Source organism: Sander lucioperca, chromosome 6, assembly GCF_008315115.2.
Source record: "Sander lucioperca isolate FBNREF2018 chromosome 6, SLUC_FBN_1.2, whole genome shotgun sequence".
Lineage (NCBI taxonomy): Eukaryota > Metazoa > Chordata > Actinopteri > Perciformes > Percidae > Sander > Sander lucioperca.
Window position 1 is genome coordinate 5,776,732 of NC_050178.1, and position 17,149 is coordinate 5,793,880.

General features: G+C 39.5%; 3 protein-coding genes across 9 annotated transcripts; 2 read left to right on the forward strand and 1 right to left on the reverse strand.

The window, feature by feature from the left end:
* Positions 1-9: 9 nt before the first annotated feature.
* On the forward strand, positions 10-5,551 carry glyctk (glycerate kinase). Of its 6 annotated transcripts, none has more exons than XM_031301579.2 (6): positions 10-128; positions 327-415; positions 3,213-3,287; positions 3,683-3,834; positions 3,930-4,105; positions 4,195-5,551. In XM_031301579.2, exons 1-6 carry the CDS (start codon positions 120-122, stop codon positions 5,074-5,076), a joined length of 1,383 nt encoding a protein of 460 aa, XP_031157439.1. In that variant the 5' UTR covers positions 10-119; the 3' UTR covers positions 5,077-5,551. The 6 variants fall into 6 exon arrangements, with proteins under 6 accessions (XP_031157439.1, XP_031157438.1, XP_035858248.1 ...); XM_031301578.2 differs by having other exon boundaries at positions 45-128; positions 334-422; positions 3,209-3,595; positions 4,195-5,076; XM_036002355.1 differs by having other exon boundaries at positions 112-128; positions 334-415.
* A 1,363-nt stretch (positions 5,552-6,914) lies between these two features.
* Positions 6,915-9,109, reverse strand: tcta (T cell leukemia translocation altered). Its single transcript, XM_031301583.2, has 3 exons — positions 8,721-9,109; positions 8,578-8,629; positions 6,915-7,793 (listed from the first exon to the last, which is right to left on the reverse strand). The coding sequence occupies exons 1-3, from the start codon at positions 8,929-8,931 to the stop codon at positions 7,751-7,753; spliced, it is 306 nt and encodes a 101-aa protein (XP_031157443.1). The 5' UTR covers positions 8,932-9,109; the 3' UTR covers positions 6,915-7,750.
* Positions 9,110-9,574: 465 nt separating this feature from the next.
* mon1bb (MON1 secretory trafficking family member Bb) lies at positions 9,575-15,369 on the forward strand. 2 transcript variants are annotated; one of them, XM_031301572.2, is made up of 7 exons: positions 9,598-9,683; positions 10,060-10,130; positions 10,714-10,808; positions 10,906-11,508; positions 11,916-12,708; positions 13,386-13,533; positions 14,123-15,369. In XM_031301572.2, exons 3-7 carry the CDS (start codon positions 10,730-10,732, stop codon positions 14,348-14,350), a joined length of 1,851 nt encoding a protein of 616 aa, XP_031157432.1. In that variant the 5' UTR covers positions 9,598-9,683; positions 10,060-10,130; positions 10,714-10,729; the 3' UTR covers positions 14,351-15,369. The 2 variants fall into 2 exon arrangements, with proteins under 2 accessions (XP_031157435.1, XP_031157432.1); XM_031301575.2 differs by lacking the exon at positions 10,060-10,130 and having other exon boundaries at positions 9,575-9,683.
* Positions 15,370-17,149: the final 1,780 nt, after the last annotated feature.

A 17,149-nucleotide genomic window follows, 5' to 3' on the forward strand; every position in this document is an offset into this window, starting at 1 on the left:
TGACACGAGCATTGGTCGGAAACCACGCTATGTGATAGTTATCGCGATATATGTGAAAGTTCAAAGTTCAAAGCCATAGAACAACAGAAAATGCGTTATTCCAGTGAATTAACAATGAGATGTTAAGAGTAAGAGTCAAGTTGAGGTATAGAATAATATATAATATATAATATTTTACTCTTATATCCATCTGCACAGACATATTGTCTGACTCTTTCTCGTCATTTATCTGTAGGCTACCATTATTAGCACTCTGATTATTAGCAGTTGCCGCTCTGGTCCAGCACTTTCTGTCACATTTGTCAGCCTGTTCTATTTTCTGTCAGCTTCTAGGTTTTGCTCCAGAAAGCAACATGGACGCAGGAGAAGTGAAGAAGAAAATAACAGCCAGAGTTTTGTCCTTAAAGAAAGGAACGTCTGAGGTATAAACCAACTTTAACTGAATATGTCAACAGCCCATGTCAAGAGTGCGGACATTTGTTTGGATAGTGTAAAAGATTGAGGGTGACCATGGTAACGTACATTTATTTATAAATCATTCAACGCTATTTCGTGAAGGGTCTGTGTTATGTTTGTTGGTAGGTGATATGCTATGGATAAAATCCTCTATCACGATATATGTAGTTTGATATCACTAGTAGGCTACTACATAAATATATAGGGCTATCATGATATAATAGGGCTGGGCGGTATGGCCAAAATCTTATGGCGAGATACAGTATCACGATATAGAACGTTTTCTGGTCATTTAATAAATAAATAGTCTATATAAATAACCACATTGTAAGCCTATATTTTGTATACTTCTGTGTGTATTAAATGAGAAGTACTGAGTATTTTCTCATTTTATTAAGAAAATTAAAATACAGTGCAAGGATCAGAACATGGTGTCCAAATTACGTAAATAGGCCTATAGCCTTATTGCAGTTTGGCTGCTGGTTAACCAGCAGCCAAACTGCAAACTTCAAAAAATTTTCCGACATGCAACAATATAGAAGAAAATATACGATACACATATCGTTTTGATGATATATATGGTCATATTTCCCAGCCCTATGATAATACATTTTCTGGAAAATTAATTGACAAATTGTTTATAGATAAAATAACCAGACGGGTTATTTGCTCATTACAAGCCAAAGTACTTCACGTTGGTGCAAAAGTAAAAAATCTTATACTATAACAGTCCTGCTCAATTAACAACATTGCCCACAATGGCCTCATACAACTAGAGATGTTAAAGGGAAAGCCAGCATAGTATAAACGGAATAGCAAAAATTGCTGATGGTTGACCAATTTATAGCATCTACCCCATAGACTGTATAAAACGATCTACCCCCAGTGGCCCATGTGCTATTTCTTAGGATATGTGCTGATCTGTTCATTTACAAAACCGTTTTAATTCTTCATCCTCAAAATAATCTTTTACAAATGATGACAAGCTGTCAAACTTTTCTTTTGTAGTAATATAATGAATACGTGCAAAAACATATCAAAAAGACAACTTTCCAACACTGTATGACCTGAATGTCTATAGTCAGGGTTTTTGATGATACCAAAATCTTACATGAAATATAATTTACTTGACTACTATTTCTACAAGTGAGAATAAGGCTCTTTGCTGTCATAAACAAACAATGCAAGCTTAGGCTTACAATGCCTCATTGACATGTTTGGTTTTCAAACAGAGCATGAATGCAGGTGTCTTCACAATTCAGAGAAACTTGCGAGCGGTGTGCACATTAATTTAGTGTATACTATAGGGCTATCCTTGACTAAAGAAATTTTTAGGAGACTAAAACTCATATGATTTTGGAATAATCTATTACTTGACTTAATCGACAGATCTGAGTTTCTCCACAAAGAATCATGCAAAAATACCACTTTAAATCTGGAGTTTACCAGAGTTTAGTCATACGTTTCTTGGAAATATGTCATTCAGTATGAAAAAGCTTTAAAAAATGATTAATCGACTAAAAAAATCTAAGTCGACTAAGATCAAAATGACCAATCAGTCAACTTATCGATTAAGAGGGGCCAGCCCTTGTAAACTAGCTTTAGGTTGTGTACCCTTTGAACTATGCTGCAACATGCATGGCTACAAAGTCTGTCAGATACTACTCTTTTTTTGTTCACCCAGTCGGGGGGGAATAAACATCTTCCGAGACAAATGCACAGCTGGATGATCAGTAGTTGGATGTGTCCTGTGGTCCATTCAAGTCAATCATTACACACAAGGTACACAACTCCAGTCAGTCTCTGGTCAGATTTCTGCTTCACTGCATGACTGCTGAGCTGGAGAGCACATAACAGGCTTCCACAGGAATCCACAGGCTTTATATCCCGTTTACAACCTTCACAGGTAGGCCGCCTCATGAGAGCAGAAAGCACAGTTTTTCCGGCACATGTGTAACTGGCTTAGGATGATACCAGCTATTATCTTTGTAGGGTTTTGGTTGAATTTAAACACAAAAGGAATGCAATGGTCTGAACACTTTCTTTTCAGCCTTTAAAAGTAAGCTAACAGCCAACACATAAACAAATTATTAATTTACGTGAATAGAATAGGTATACAACAGCACCACACACACAAGTGTACTCCTGAAGTCTTCAGTGTTATATCACGGGTAAGATTTTAACATGGCTACCAATCAGTGAAAGGACTGTAGAGCTTATTAACTTTAAACACTTGAATATAGGTTTCTGGCCACAGCCAATTGTTTTTGGCTCAGATTTATTACTTTACTGCAAATGTAACTTGCATTTTAATCTTCAATGCACCATACTAGTAATTCAAGTTGTGCAACTACCTCACTTTGATATCATTTTACTTTTCAAAAGTACTCCCCACCATCAAGTACAGCAGTGACCTCTGACACTAACACAAACATAAAAAGATATATAGATAGATATAGCCATAAGATATAGAATTTTGAGTCCTTGTTTCCAGATAGAATTGCAGAAATGTGAGTTTCTGAGAAGGTTAATGATCACAATGATGACTACAATACTACAGTTCACCTTCTGATTTTTCAACATTTACTTGAGAGGTAGAAGTGTCCTTTGCCAAACAAAAATTATTTGTGAGTAACTGTAGAATATCTGACATTTTCCTGCACATTGCTCAATTCAATATATGTGTTCTTTTTAAAATAACACGTTTTTGTGGAACCTGTCTTTATAAACACAGACTTTTTTAATTCCTCAGGCAGTTTCTGCTGCGACCCACTGAACTGTCCATGGCCCGTGTTCTTTCCCTGTTTCGGCCTCAACCTTTTCTGGCCCTGGTGAGCAGAAGAAAACCTACATTGTGCAAAATGTCAATGGACTCAAGGGCACGCAAGGTGTTTGCAGCTGCAGTGGAAGCTGTGCAGCCAGACACGGTGGTCCGGCAGAGTATGGAGCGCAAGGAGGACTCAGTCATTATTAATGGTCACAAATTTACACTCAAAAACAACCTTCACTTGGTGGGCTTTGGAAAAGCTGTACTGGGTATGGCTGCCGAGGCAGAGAGGATTGTGGGGGATCATTTAGTGAAAGGAGTAATAAGCGTGCCACATGGGATTCAGCAGACATTACAGCAGCATGGAAAAGAGTAAGCAAAAGCCTTAGGATGTAAACAACTTAAAGTATTACACAAGAATAAGTTTAAGCAGCATAACATTTCTCACTTCCTTTACAGCCATCTCATGTTAAAAGAAAACAGTCGCATCAGAGTAATGGAGGGAGCTAAACACAACTTGCCTGACGTTGATGCCCAGAAGGCAGCTGAAGCGATCAAGCAGTTAGCCAGTGAACTGACAGAGAAAGACCTGCTGCTTGTACTGATTTCAGGTAAAAATATACCTTCTTGTTGCTTTTCTTCTTTTTTTACAAAACCATACCTTGAAATGTAAATCTTTAACACAAGGTGGTGAATCTGTGTCTAGGTGGAGGCTCTGCGCTATTACCTGCACCCATCCCACCAATCTCATTGCAAGAGAAACACGATGTTACTCGCAAACTTGCAGGTGCTGGTGCCACTATTCAAGAGCTGAACACTGTGCGACGTGCCCTGTCTTTCTTAAAGGGTGGAGGGCTTGCGCATTGTGCTCACCCTGCCCAGGTAACATACTTTTCTTTAATTAGCTTTTTATTATAGAGAAGATCTTGTTCTAGCATTTTATTATCACTACTCTAATCCCTTCTTCACAGGTGGTTTCACTGATATTGTCCGATGTAATTGGGGACCCTGTGGACTTGATAGCCAGCGGCCCCACAGTGTGGAGTGAGGTGTGGCCTGAAGAAGTTTTGTCAGTCCTTGAACGTTACAAGCTGTTGAACTCTCTACCAGCCTCAGTAAAGTATGTCCTTGGGAGACCAAGTCCCAGGTGGAGGGAGAATAAAGATGAATCCAATACATCAGGACATGTTCTCAACGCTGTGATTGGCTCCAACAGCATTGCCCTGAAGTATGCAGGTCGCCGTGCCCGAGAGTTAGGTTTCCGCCCTGTTGTGCTGGCACCAGGAGTGTGTGGCGATGTAAGGTCAGTCTCCAGACTATACGGCCTCCTGGCCCACTTTGCCTGTTCTCAAGAGGAACCTCCTCCAGAGATTGCCGCTGAGCTGCTGAGGCTGGGGCCTGAAGTAGGTGTGGAGAGCTGGGACCTCTGCCGTACCATGCAGGTCTTGGATGAAGGGCGTACAGAAGGATGGGGTTCCACGTGTCTCTTAGCTGGAGGTGAGCCCACTGTGGAGCTGACAGGCAACGGTCGAGGTGGTCGAAATCAGGAGCTGGCTCTGCGAGTGGGACTGGAGCTGAGAGGCCTGAAGCTTCCGCCTAATGGCCCTGTCTTCCTGAGTGGTGGAACTGATGGTCAGGATGGACCCACTGAGGCAGCAGGGGCCATCACTGATTGGGGGGTGTATGAAGAGGCACAAGCAAAGGAGCTGGACATTGACAACTTCCTTACCAACAATGATTCTTACACATTTTTTACACGTCTTTCTGCTGGGCAGCGCTTACTTGTACCTGGCCTAACCTGCACCAATGTGATGGATGTGCACATGCTACTTATCCCACCAATTCACCATTAACATATGATAATTCCAAAGCACACAAAATAAATGATCTAACTCCAGTGGATCTGGATAAATAAAGTACTTTATCACTCTAACTTGGAATTGTAGTACTCTAGTTAACTCTAGCCAAACATGTTTGGCCCATACCTGTGAAACCCTTTGTAAATCTATATAAAAGCAAGACTGGTATTGCTATATTAAATTATGACCACAAAATATGAGATAGGAGTGGAATTAAAAAAAGAACAGTTTTGTTTTCAGCTTTTACCCAGGAACAATAAGCTCTTACATAGTAGATTAGCTGATTATCTTTTTAAAATCACTGCAAAATCTTTTTTTTTACAATCAAGCTATTTAAACAAAACTTGCATTTGTATTATCTTCCTGGTTTGCTGCAGGTCTCTTCAGGTCCCTAAAATATGCTGATGGTTTTGTTGTTTAGTTCATTTGACAAGGACTATGTACAACATTACATTTTTCTGTAAATACACACTGCAGTGCATTGCATTGTCTTGTATTACCGACTTGTCTTTGCCATTATAACAGCATTAGTATAACACAAGTATTCAACCCCCCTTTGACTTTTTCATATTTTATTTTGCATTAAATCCCAGTTAACACTTTTTTTGACACATATTAACATAAGAAACTAATGTCAAAGTAAAACAAACTGATGAGCACAAATATGTAAAAATATTAAACCTCAAGTATCAATGTATTTTGCGGCGTTCATTTTACCCTCTACCATGAAAAGCCACTATGGTCTGCTTTACAGGAGCACCCCCACGAAGTGCCACCATGCTTCATTGTGCAAGTTTTTCTCCCTGTAGGTGTAAAGCTGGTGAAGCACCCCGGAAAAAGATGTATGTATTGTCTCCCTTTTCAACAACCACAGTGATAGTGACAGTGCCAAATGCACCACCCTCATTAATATTCAGTGCCTTGGCTTTTTTATTTATCCTTACCTAATATTTCTTTTACTTTGTTTCAGATGTCTTAAGTATGACGGAGCATTAGGGCCACATCAAGGGGAAAAAAATAAGGTGGAAGATTTTTTATTTATTTTGCATTTTGAGAATAAAGTCGACATGTTGAGAAAAAAACTTGATATTTCAAGAATCAAGTCAGACTTTTGCGAATAGCCTAAACCAAACTACTAGCTTTACCTATAGTCTTCTACAAAATGCATTGTGAAGGCCTATATGAACTCGTGAAATTGTACTTCAGAATTGGTTTTAATAACAAGGAAATTCATTCTCTTTTAGCGCTTAAACACAGTATGGCAATAAGTATCAGGACTTTGAACAGATTGTGCCGAAAATTGCGTCTGTTCAGAAGGAGAAACCACACAAACTTGGAAGAGGTGGCCGTATTCCTGCAAACTGAAATAGCTTGTAATGAACAGATGCAAGGGTATTGATGGTTACACCTATGCACAATACAGAGAGGATATGTTGTATCACAAGACACAATAAGACAATTGATCAAATAGTTTGATCATGAAGGAGTGGGGCTCAGGAGAGCACGGCACTCCAAGGATGTAACCCATAGCCTATCTATGATGTTTCCTACATGGCAGCTGGCATGGCAGACAGTCGCTCTAATGTGATTAAGTGATAAAGGAGTTGAATTTATTATCGTCATTTCAACTTTAATCTCGACATTTCGACATTATTCTCGAAATGGTAGTTCAACTTTATTCTCGTCATGTTGACTTTATTCTCACCATTTCGACTTTATTCTCAAAATGCAAAATAAAATCTTCCCAATTGTTTTCCCCTTGATGTGGCCCTAATGCTCCGTCGTACTTAAGAATGTTCCTTTGTTTTCATGATTTAGTTTTTGCCAAGGAATTGATTAACCAGCTGATGGTCCTTTCAGATACATAATATAAAATGATCTGTCACACCTTGACATGAAGGTGGTTTTCATTCAAAGTGTGCATATGAGGTGTGTCATTAACAGGGTGAACGTTTGTTTCATGAATTATTTTGTATTTTATAATTGAACCTAATTTTCATTTGTTGTAAAGATTTGTTTTGACTTTGACACAAGAGATTGCTGTGAGTCAATGTTGAAACAGGACAAAGTCAAATGGGGGATGAATACTCTAGACAGGCACTCTGTATCACTCATTAAGTGCAAATAATGCTCCTTATATGTTATGGAAAAACAGTGGTTAAAATTGCACACACAAATCAAAATCAATCAATCTGATTTTCATGGATCTGTATTTAAAAAGACTTGAAAAATACTTTCTATCGTTCCTTTCATCATTCAAATCAAGTCCAATTATTTTGCTCATGGTCAGAATAGAACATTTTTTATATCTGCTATCATCACAGTGTTCTTAAGCAACCTTCATTTACACACAAACCCATCAATATTTGTCACATTTGTACTGAAGCCTCTTGGGGGGAAAAGGGGGACCAAAGCAAAAATTAGTATGTATGTGGAGTAAAGTTCTGCTCAATGACAAATGTTGACAAGCCAAAATAAATATCTCCCATCACTAGTTGATTTAGTGGATATCAGTATGACACTGTTGGTATGCATAACAGATGTTTCTCTGGGCAGTCACCAGAAGGTGCCATGCATCTTGAATGCACTGAAGATGCTTTATGATAAGCAAAACACAGGAGTCCAGCTCTCACTTGGATTAAGTCCAAAATCCAACACCATTGTCCTGTTAATCTCGATGAGTTTTGGGGGGATCTCCTGCTTTACTTTCCCTGCAAGAATAACAGGATGTTATTACTAAAAAAAATATTTTAAAAAGCAGTAACAGCAATACAGTTTAAGTATGATAAAAACTCTAGAATGCTATTATACATATTTTACCCCACCACCATCTAGGTCTGCACAATACTGTATGAGGAAAATATCTAATTGTTTAAAAAAAATTTACTTTTGACTGATATTGCGATATTATTCACGATATTGGAGGGAATGATCGTTTTTGTATCATTATCGTCATTTTCATTAATAATTATTAACATTAAAAGAAATTAAAATGATTATAGTGTGATTTTTGCGAGGATCTGTACCAAACTAAGATTTTTTTCTTTAGTCTGTAGGATACGATTTGTAGGCCGGGACATCTCTGCAGCACCACAATAATTACAGTAATTCAGAATGGTTTGACACATATTTTACCATTAACAAATATTGTGTCCCCCCTGCGATTTGGATATTGCACTAGTCCATATTGCGATTTGGATACAATTGCTATTAATTGTGCAGCCCTACCACCATCTGTGATATGTTTGCAATACATGTTGCAACAGCTTCAGTTGAGAGAACATAATTACACTATATCCATTCATTTTTTTAATTATAGGCAGTCTCCCTTAACTATTAGATGCTCAATCAATCAGAAAAAAAAACATTTAGCAAAGATCCTAAAACTAGCTTTTGCCATTATGGTGGCCTATCCTAACTGACGTTTTAGAGCACCAGACAGTATGGGCAGGATAATCTACCTGTTTGAAGCGACATGGATGCTCGGAAACCTACCATCCACTCAGGTGAGGCGCTGTATCAGGTGTGCCTCCGTTCTGTCCAGTCCCTGAACATAAACACCAACAGACGGAGATAAAGCCAACGAGACTGGCACTAGTTTAGCAAGTGATATAGAGATAAGGTCGAAAAAAACTCACCTTGTCGATAATACATATCGTTGACTGTATTCCCGTATACTTTCCATGCAAAGTGAATTGCGATAAGACTAAAAATTAACCAGCTGAGTAAGATTTTGAATATGGAGACTCTCATATCGTTGGCGAGCCAGTCGTCAACAAATTCGGATAGGAACGACAAGCAGCTGTCAGCGATGCGGGACAAAAACTCAAAATCCCACGGTTCCTCCATAGTGTCTGGTTATTGTGTGAAATCAATATGCTGAACTCTTCATCCGATTGATAATTTAAAAAAACGTCGCTTTGGCTAGGTAACGTTAGCACATGACATCCTGGTCGCCATCTCTACCGTTAGCGAATTTGTGTTTCCTAGGATGGCGAAGCCATCGGGAAGGCATGGCCGGCCCTACTCTCCCTCTGATTGGCTAGTACGGTAGCTAGCTAGTCCTCGTTGCCTTCGTTGGTTGGGTTGGTTAGGTCAGAGAATGTCAGGTTTAGGCAAGAGACGTGGGATTGGTTAGGATAAGAAGGTCAGGGTAAGCCAATAAGAGGCAGAGTAGGGCGGGGCATGCCTTGGCCATCCTAGGGGGAAAAATGTCTATGGAAGAAACTCAGTTTGATGCGGTTTGTTGTTGACGTCGCGTAGCCCTCGCCACGATAAACGTCCTTCTAATAGTGTTATCTTATTTTTTTTCTTTTGTTTAACAACATATTAAATTATTAATATACTAAAGTATATATGTGTCTACAATACATCCCACTATTTCAGTTTTGCAACTGAAAATGTATGATAGTAATACCCTATTTTATACAGTCTATACCCTATAAAAATGGTAAACTGGTTATCTAGCTAACTTAGCTCGTACCCCGGGAAAACATGTTATCGACCCGGACATACCATGGATGTATTAAGAGGGACATACAGGGAACCTCTGTCAGACGACCAAAATACCACTGAAGATACAACCCGCTGCTGGATAACAGGTAAAGAAACAACGTATTTGATTTTATCCGTAAGATTTTTGACCGTTACTGACCACAGAGTAACGTTAGCGTACGAGACGCTAAGGACATAAATGTGACTAAATAGCTCCTGGCTACGTTAGCTAGCTAGCTAGTTACACACAGGTTAAACAACATGTTTTCGAAAGGGACGTAGCTATATGTTTACTGGTAACGGTATTCCAAAAACACGTTAACGTACCCAGCTAAATTTTACGTTACGGTCGTATGCAGTGGGGCGGGGCTAGCGTCGTCACCGAGCAGTCCGATTGGTTAGTTTAGCATGTCATCAGAGATTCCGGATGTCTGCTGTGGTCGTATCAGGGAAAATTTGTTTTCTGCTTCTCATTCTTGACAGTTGCCGGGCTGCTGATGAAAGTTGATGTAGCGAATTAGATATTCAACCCGACGTTTCGACGGTACAAAAACGTAAGTTTTATTCTTTGTCTTTTACCGTATAATTTTAGCTGGCCACGATTGCTTGCATTTTCACTGTTAAGCCAAGGCCATGAAATTGATCTGTGTGTCGCTTGCTAGCAAGCAATGTTAGCCATGTAACTACAGCCAGCGTTTACTGAGTTGCATCGGAATTCACAGTCAAGTATTCATCATAATGAAAAGTAAGCTTTCTCGACGGTGAGCAGGTTAGCAGACAAGCTTATATTAGCTTTAAAAGTAAGTTAAACAAACGTTAGTTCTGTAGCTAGTTCTGGCGGTCAATAACAGTTCGTCTCTCCGTCCAACCGACTGCCGTCTATCTGCAGTGTAACATTAGCCCGGCTGCTGGAAGTTGCGATCAGAGTTAAATTCCAGTGTCTGGTTTGTATCTTGACTTTCTGTAACCAGTTTTCCTCTGTAATCATGTGATCTGACCATTGCGCCAGTATGAGTGCTCCTATTCATAAGAGATTGAGATGCATGCAAGGTTCAGCTACAACTAATGAAATACATTAGTTATGAAGCTTTTATTCTGTATTGTTTGGTTGTAATATGTTCTTTATTAAATCTCCAGGGACTGGGATGGTATCATGGAGAGAGACAATCATCAAGAAGGAGAGGCACAGGGAGTAAAGATTTGTGATCCACCCTGTGAGAGCAATCCACCTGGTAAATTATGAAATCATTTATTAAAGCTATTCACATTTTTAGCTCACATTTCCTAATTTTTATCATTCATTTCATAATTTAATTGTTTTCATTTTAGCAGAAACTTTGGCGACTTCTCTTTCCCTATTGGGGAATCACATGTTTCCTGATCCAGTGGATTGTAAGGACAGTAACATTACCACCATTAACAAAGAAGAGCCTGCTGATTCACTCCTGTCAGATGTCACTGCAGAGGAGAAGAGTCTGGATGCAGAGCCCCATTCTGACCAGGTAACAAAGCTACAGACTGAGGAGACAGACAACTCTGAGTGTCAGAACAACGTGTCCACCCAGCCGTCTGACCGAGGAACCGAGGATGCTGCCACTGATGATGGCCGGAGCGACTCTGGGGAGTTTGTCGTTACAATGTTGGCCAAGGCCAAGCTGGAGGAGCAAGGAATAGGTGTGAAGGGAAGGTCATCTCCCTTGTTGGAGGCAGGCACCCAGGAATATCCTGCTTTTATGTCTCATCGTGATGAGGATGTGACAGCTGACAGCTGGCGGCAGCACAGGAAGCATGTTTTTGTGCTGAGTGAAGCAGGTAAACCCATCTATTCTCGATACGGCAGTGAAGAGGCTCTTTCATCTACAATGGGAGTCATGATGGCGCTGGTTTCCTTTGTTCAAAGTGGAGATAATATCATCCGCTCAGTCTATTCAGGTGAGAACATTGGAACATTTTCACATAACTTTTGTAACATTGTAAATGTAATTTTCTATTTACATAATATGAGCAAGTGTAGACATTTTGGAGGATTGTGTGTTGGAGCGGACACTCTAGCTTTGTTTAGAAGGCAAGTTCATTATTACCAGTTGACAAAAAGTGCTGCACTATTGAGAAATACAATGAGAAAATGGAGGTTAATGCATTTACATAATTATTTTACATTTACTTTGTATTAATTTGAACATTTTGTTTTGAAAAATGCACTAATTTCCATGTCCACAGGATGTCCGAAATGTTTGAGTGCTGAGCTGTTGATCAATGGGGGCATTGTTCGTAGACATTCATCGTTACTTTGAGTATTGTCCTTAATATTTGCTGTTGTCTTTTCTTCCTTCCATCAGAGGAGCACACCGTGGTGTTCTTACAGAAAGGGCCCTTAGTGCTGGTATGCGTCTCTAGCAGTCGGCAGACTGAGCAGCAGCTGTGTGGAGAGCTCCTCTATGTATACTATCAGATCATCAGCATGCTCACCCAGGCCAGCATATCCCGCATCTTTGAACACAAGAAAAACTACGACCTGAGGAGACTCCTGGCTGGCTCAGAGAAGATCCTGGACGGTCTTCTCAACCTGGTGGATTCTGACCCCAGCTTCCTGCTTGCAGCAGTACACTGCTTGCCCTTAGCCTCCTCTCTCAGGGACTCTCTCAGCCAGATCCTGCAGAAAGCGATCACCCCCAATCTGGTTTTCTCCATCCTCATTGCCAAGAACCAGCTGCTCACCATCGTCCAAGAAAAGACAGTCATCGAGGACACCCGGCTGGAGCCCGCTGACATTCATCTCCTACTCAACCTCATCGGAGCCTCCTCTGCCTTTCAGGCTGGGGAGATCTGGACTCCCATCTGCCTTCCCCTCTTTAATCCTGACTGTTACTTTTATGCATACATTTCTTACCTGGACCCTCCAGAATGCACTGTTTGCTTGCTGCTGCTCTCGACAGACAAGGAGGCTTTCTACGCTGTAGCTGAGTGCAAAAGGAAGATAGAGGAGGCCATGATGGCTCAGAACTCCCTGAGCCTCATTGACAAAGCCCAGTCGTACAGCGTGAGCCAGGTGGGCGTCTCAGACCTCAGACACTTCATGTACAAGCCCTTTGATGTGCCAGACAACTACCGCCAGCTCACTCAGTTCACCAGGTGTGTGTGTGTGTGTGTGTGTGTGTGTGTGTGTGTGTGTGTGTGTGTGTGTGTGTGTGTGTGTGTTTCTGTTTCTGTCATGATCTATGCAACTACAGGATGAGCCAATCAATGTTTTATACGAAGGCCATGGCTTGTGCACAGTGTGTATACCTTGTATACGAGGAAGCGTGAAAGCCCATTTCCTCTAAGAAAAAAAATACAGCTTAGAGTGTAAGGTGTTTACAAATGAAAGTTTCCTGTTCAGAATACGAGGGTTTTTGAAATGAGCTTCCAGTTAAAAGGGCACAGAAAAATAAAAATGATAAGAAATTCAAATTGTCTTCCACTAATCCTGCCAATTCACTTCACTTATCTTTTTAATGAGCTGAACTGAAATCATTAGGTGTTTTATTGCATACGCCGTACAAATAATCACAGCTCTACACTTTAAAAATAAGAATACTTTCATTCACATAGCACTGTTCAGAATAAGGTTACAAAGTGCAGAAATACTGCTTTGTTAGGCTGTGCAACTTTGTCTCATCAATATAAAAAAATCAATAGTTTTAATGATGGGGGTATTCAGCACCATCGCCCTGATGTATTTGTATATCACTGTATCTTTTGTTTATGTGAAACCTTTGTATGCCTTTTTTGCTTGTAACCTTTACTCTACAATTTGTTGCAACATGTAGCCCAGAGATGGAGGCCCCGTACAGCAGTGAAGAGGAGAAAATGAGACTGCTGGACCTTTATCGTTATATGCACAGCCGCATCCACAGCACTTCACGACCCCTCAAGCTCATCTACCACGTCGCTGAGAGGGAAACTCTGCTAGCCTGGGTATGTTGCTGTGTTACTGATACATTATCACTGTCACCAGATACAACATCTGAATACTATCTTTGCATGTCTTCAATTATCTTTGACACAAGGGTTGTCTGAATATATTTTATGGATTTTCAAAGGAAACCTTTTTTTTTAAATGTTTGTTTGCTTTCTTGCGGAGAGTTTGAGGAGGATACCGATGTCACACGCTTATCTGTCCATTCAATATGAAGCTGGAGACCGTTAGCTTAGCTTGAAGACCGGAAACAAGGGGGAACAGCTCGCTGTTGTGGTTTTACTGAGGGTTATGTGCTGGACTATTTCTCGGCTGCGAATGGTGACTATATATACCTAACCTGTTAATTAGTGCGCTTTAGAGGTGCTGGTATGTGGATTTGGTTACCTTTGGACAGAACCATGCTAGCTGTTTCCCCCTGTTTCCAGTCTTAAAGTATCAATCTTCTCATGTAACTCTCAGTAAGAAAGTGAATAAGAGTATTTCGCAAAATGTCAAACTATTCTTACAGTCATGCGGACAGAGACTGATTGTTTCAGTTTCCTAAAAAAACACACCTAAAATGTAAATTCTTCTTCTCTGCTGTAGGTCACAAGTAAATTTGAGCTGTACACCTGCTTCAGTCCCCTGGTGACAAAGGCCTGTGCTATTACTGCTATCACTAAGCTTCTAAGGTGGATTAAAAAGGAGGAGGACCGTCTTTTCATCAGATACCCCCCAAAGTATTCAACCACACCAAACCCCAGCAAGAGCTCTCGAGGTGGGAAATCTGACCAGCAAGACTCCACAGATAACGGCGTCTCATCTCTTCTATAGGACTCTCTTAGTGCTACAATAGTTGCTCTGCCTCATTCAACAATAGTTTGTACACTGGTTCCAAGATATTTTTTTGAAACCTTTTGACACTTGTTGGACTGACATTGACTACTGGAATGAAACACTACAAAAGTTTTACAGTATTTAAGAAGGAATGAACTTTTTTAAACCGTTATTATTTCTTTACCTTAACAAGAAAGCATGTCATTACACCACTGCTTTTGATCAGAAACAGTCAGGGCAAAACAGCATTAATACGTTTTAAATTGAACTGTGGTAGAAAATAATTGCAATGATATTTAAATGTTTTTATAATGTTTCATTACTGCAACAAGAGAGAAAATGTCATCACGGACAGTGAATGTATCACACAAATGACTTTCATCGCAGTTGAGGGAAATGAATTTAAGCTACCTTTCAGACTAGTTCTCAGATATAGATTTCTTGTATGAATCAAAAACATCTCAATGTCACAAAACAGGATATGCAAGTATATTTTGTTTTTGGGCTCAACATAAACTGGAATAACTGAAACTGCCAGAACAGGGATGGGCCACCATATGTCATACACGGTCATGAACTGGCAAATTTCCCTCTATGGATTTGGTTGCACATCCCTGTGACAGAACTTAAAAACATGGTGTTGTTGTGTATCCCACCAATGTTTCTATTTATCAGATTTCAATTATGTTACATTTTGTGCAGAAAACAAGTAGGAAATCCCAGCCTGTTACACACTTCACTTGATCATTGTCATTGTTAGTGTTTTCATTGTCGTCTAGTTAGGCCAAGAAGATGTCACTGAGCTCACGCAGTGTTTTTCTGCAGACACTTCTAGTACTTTATCAGTCAACACTTAATGTAGTGACTTCAGGCAACTTATCTTTTTGGATAATAGTTTTGTAAAGATGGTCTATAAACGCTAGCCTCATCCTTGTGTCCTTTGAGGAATTTCCTGTCAATTCAAGTCTCAAGAGTATGTTTATAGTATTATGAAATAAATCCCAGTTTGCACAAATCTACATTTCTCCTGATTAAGTAGAGATCTTATGAATAAGCTTAATTTATTATCTGCCATAAAACAACAAATTAACATTACATCAAGTAACGCTTGATTTTGTGGCTTGGGCATTTCTGTAATGATTTTCTGAGTTTCTTGGACCATTTAATTTGGTACTAATTCTAGGAATAACTGACAGTTGGTTCCAACTAATTTCAGTTAATTAAGTTAATTGCTTGTGTAACATTAAGTCTTTTAGTCGGTGCATAGCAGGTGAGCTGAACTATGGGAAATCTGTCTACAGGCGAGCATTCAGCTGAACAAATATGAAGAATAGTTTCCAATAGTAAATGAATAATGATGACTATTTACTTGTTTCTTTCAAGGAATTATACTATAATTAGTACCATATTACATGGATGTTCATCCAAGAACATTATAAGGAATTAGGGGAACTCAAGCATTACCAACATTTAATTGATATTTCTACTGTCATGATGTCTTTGATCAGTGTTATTCTGCTGTGTACAATATCAGCGGCTTGGTGTGACCTGAAGGCCAGCCCTCACCTGACAGATGAGTGTCAAGTGTCACGATAATCATGTTTAGAGTACACTGTGGACACTTGGTAAATATTGTTTTTTTGCCAGGAACTCCTTCACTCACTATACATGTATATTCAGAGGAACTTTCAGTGATGTTTTTCTCAGCCACACTTTGCCATTGAAATGGGTCAGGCAGTTGAAAGTGTGCATGTCCAACCCGTTGGGTACCGGACTAATACATATATATACAAAAACTCAAACTTGATCTTCAAGGTCTTTGTCAGGTGATGACTTTGAAGACATTGCACAAAAGGTTGCATCATTAAATTCTTCGAAGCTTGCAACACTTTGTTTGCAGACTACCTCTCCTTTTCCTAGAACTGTGGAGGAGTAAGACCCTGATGTGGGACACTGAGAAGGCCACTTTCACTTCAAACTTTTACGTTATTTTCTCTTCTTAGATCCTTTCTTGCAATGAGACCTTGACCCAAAGGAGGAGAACTCCGATAATACAACTTACTGAGTTTTGCAGGTGAAACAAGGTTAATAGATGACATACACATGCAGTTGTTTCAAACAGCATTTATTCTTGTGTGAGAAAATATTGTCTCAGGGAGATTATAGATCTTGCAGTACAATTCAAATGACAAGATCAAAAATCTCCTGTGCCACCCAAGAAAAAGAAAAAAACAACTCTTGAAGACTCGTGCGGTCACTGCTGCCTACAGAGCACAGGTCTTGTGCCACCTCACTTCTAGAGAATATATTCTGACATGTTGGTGAATACCATCACTATTACAAAGACCTACTTAGCATCATACATAAATCTTTTCATATTTTTACTTTTTAAATAACACTCTTGACTGCCACAAATTATAAATTAAAATCTAAATTTGATTTTTGCATTCCTTAAATTACTTCATGTAAGCCAATATAAACATACATTTACATATTTACAAAACTATACACATGCACCTTTACTACACTGAAGTTGTATTAATATATGTATATACTGTACACACACACACACACACACACACACACACACACACACTTTTGCCACATATATGGCTCCAGGAGTCACCGATCCTAAAGGTTTTTTTTTTTTTTTTTTTTTAAACAGACCGATTGTGCTTTTCAAGTAATTTTAGCCAGATTTGCAAACAAATTGCAAGTTCTTCAGTGAGTGATCGTAGTAGATTTGGTCACAACTACAAAATAATCAGCTTCACATCTGTAGTGGCTTCACATCTC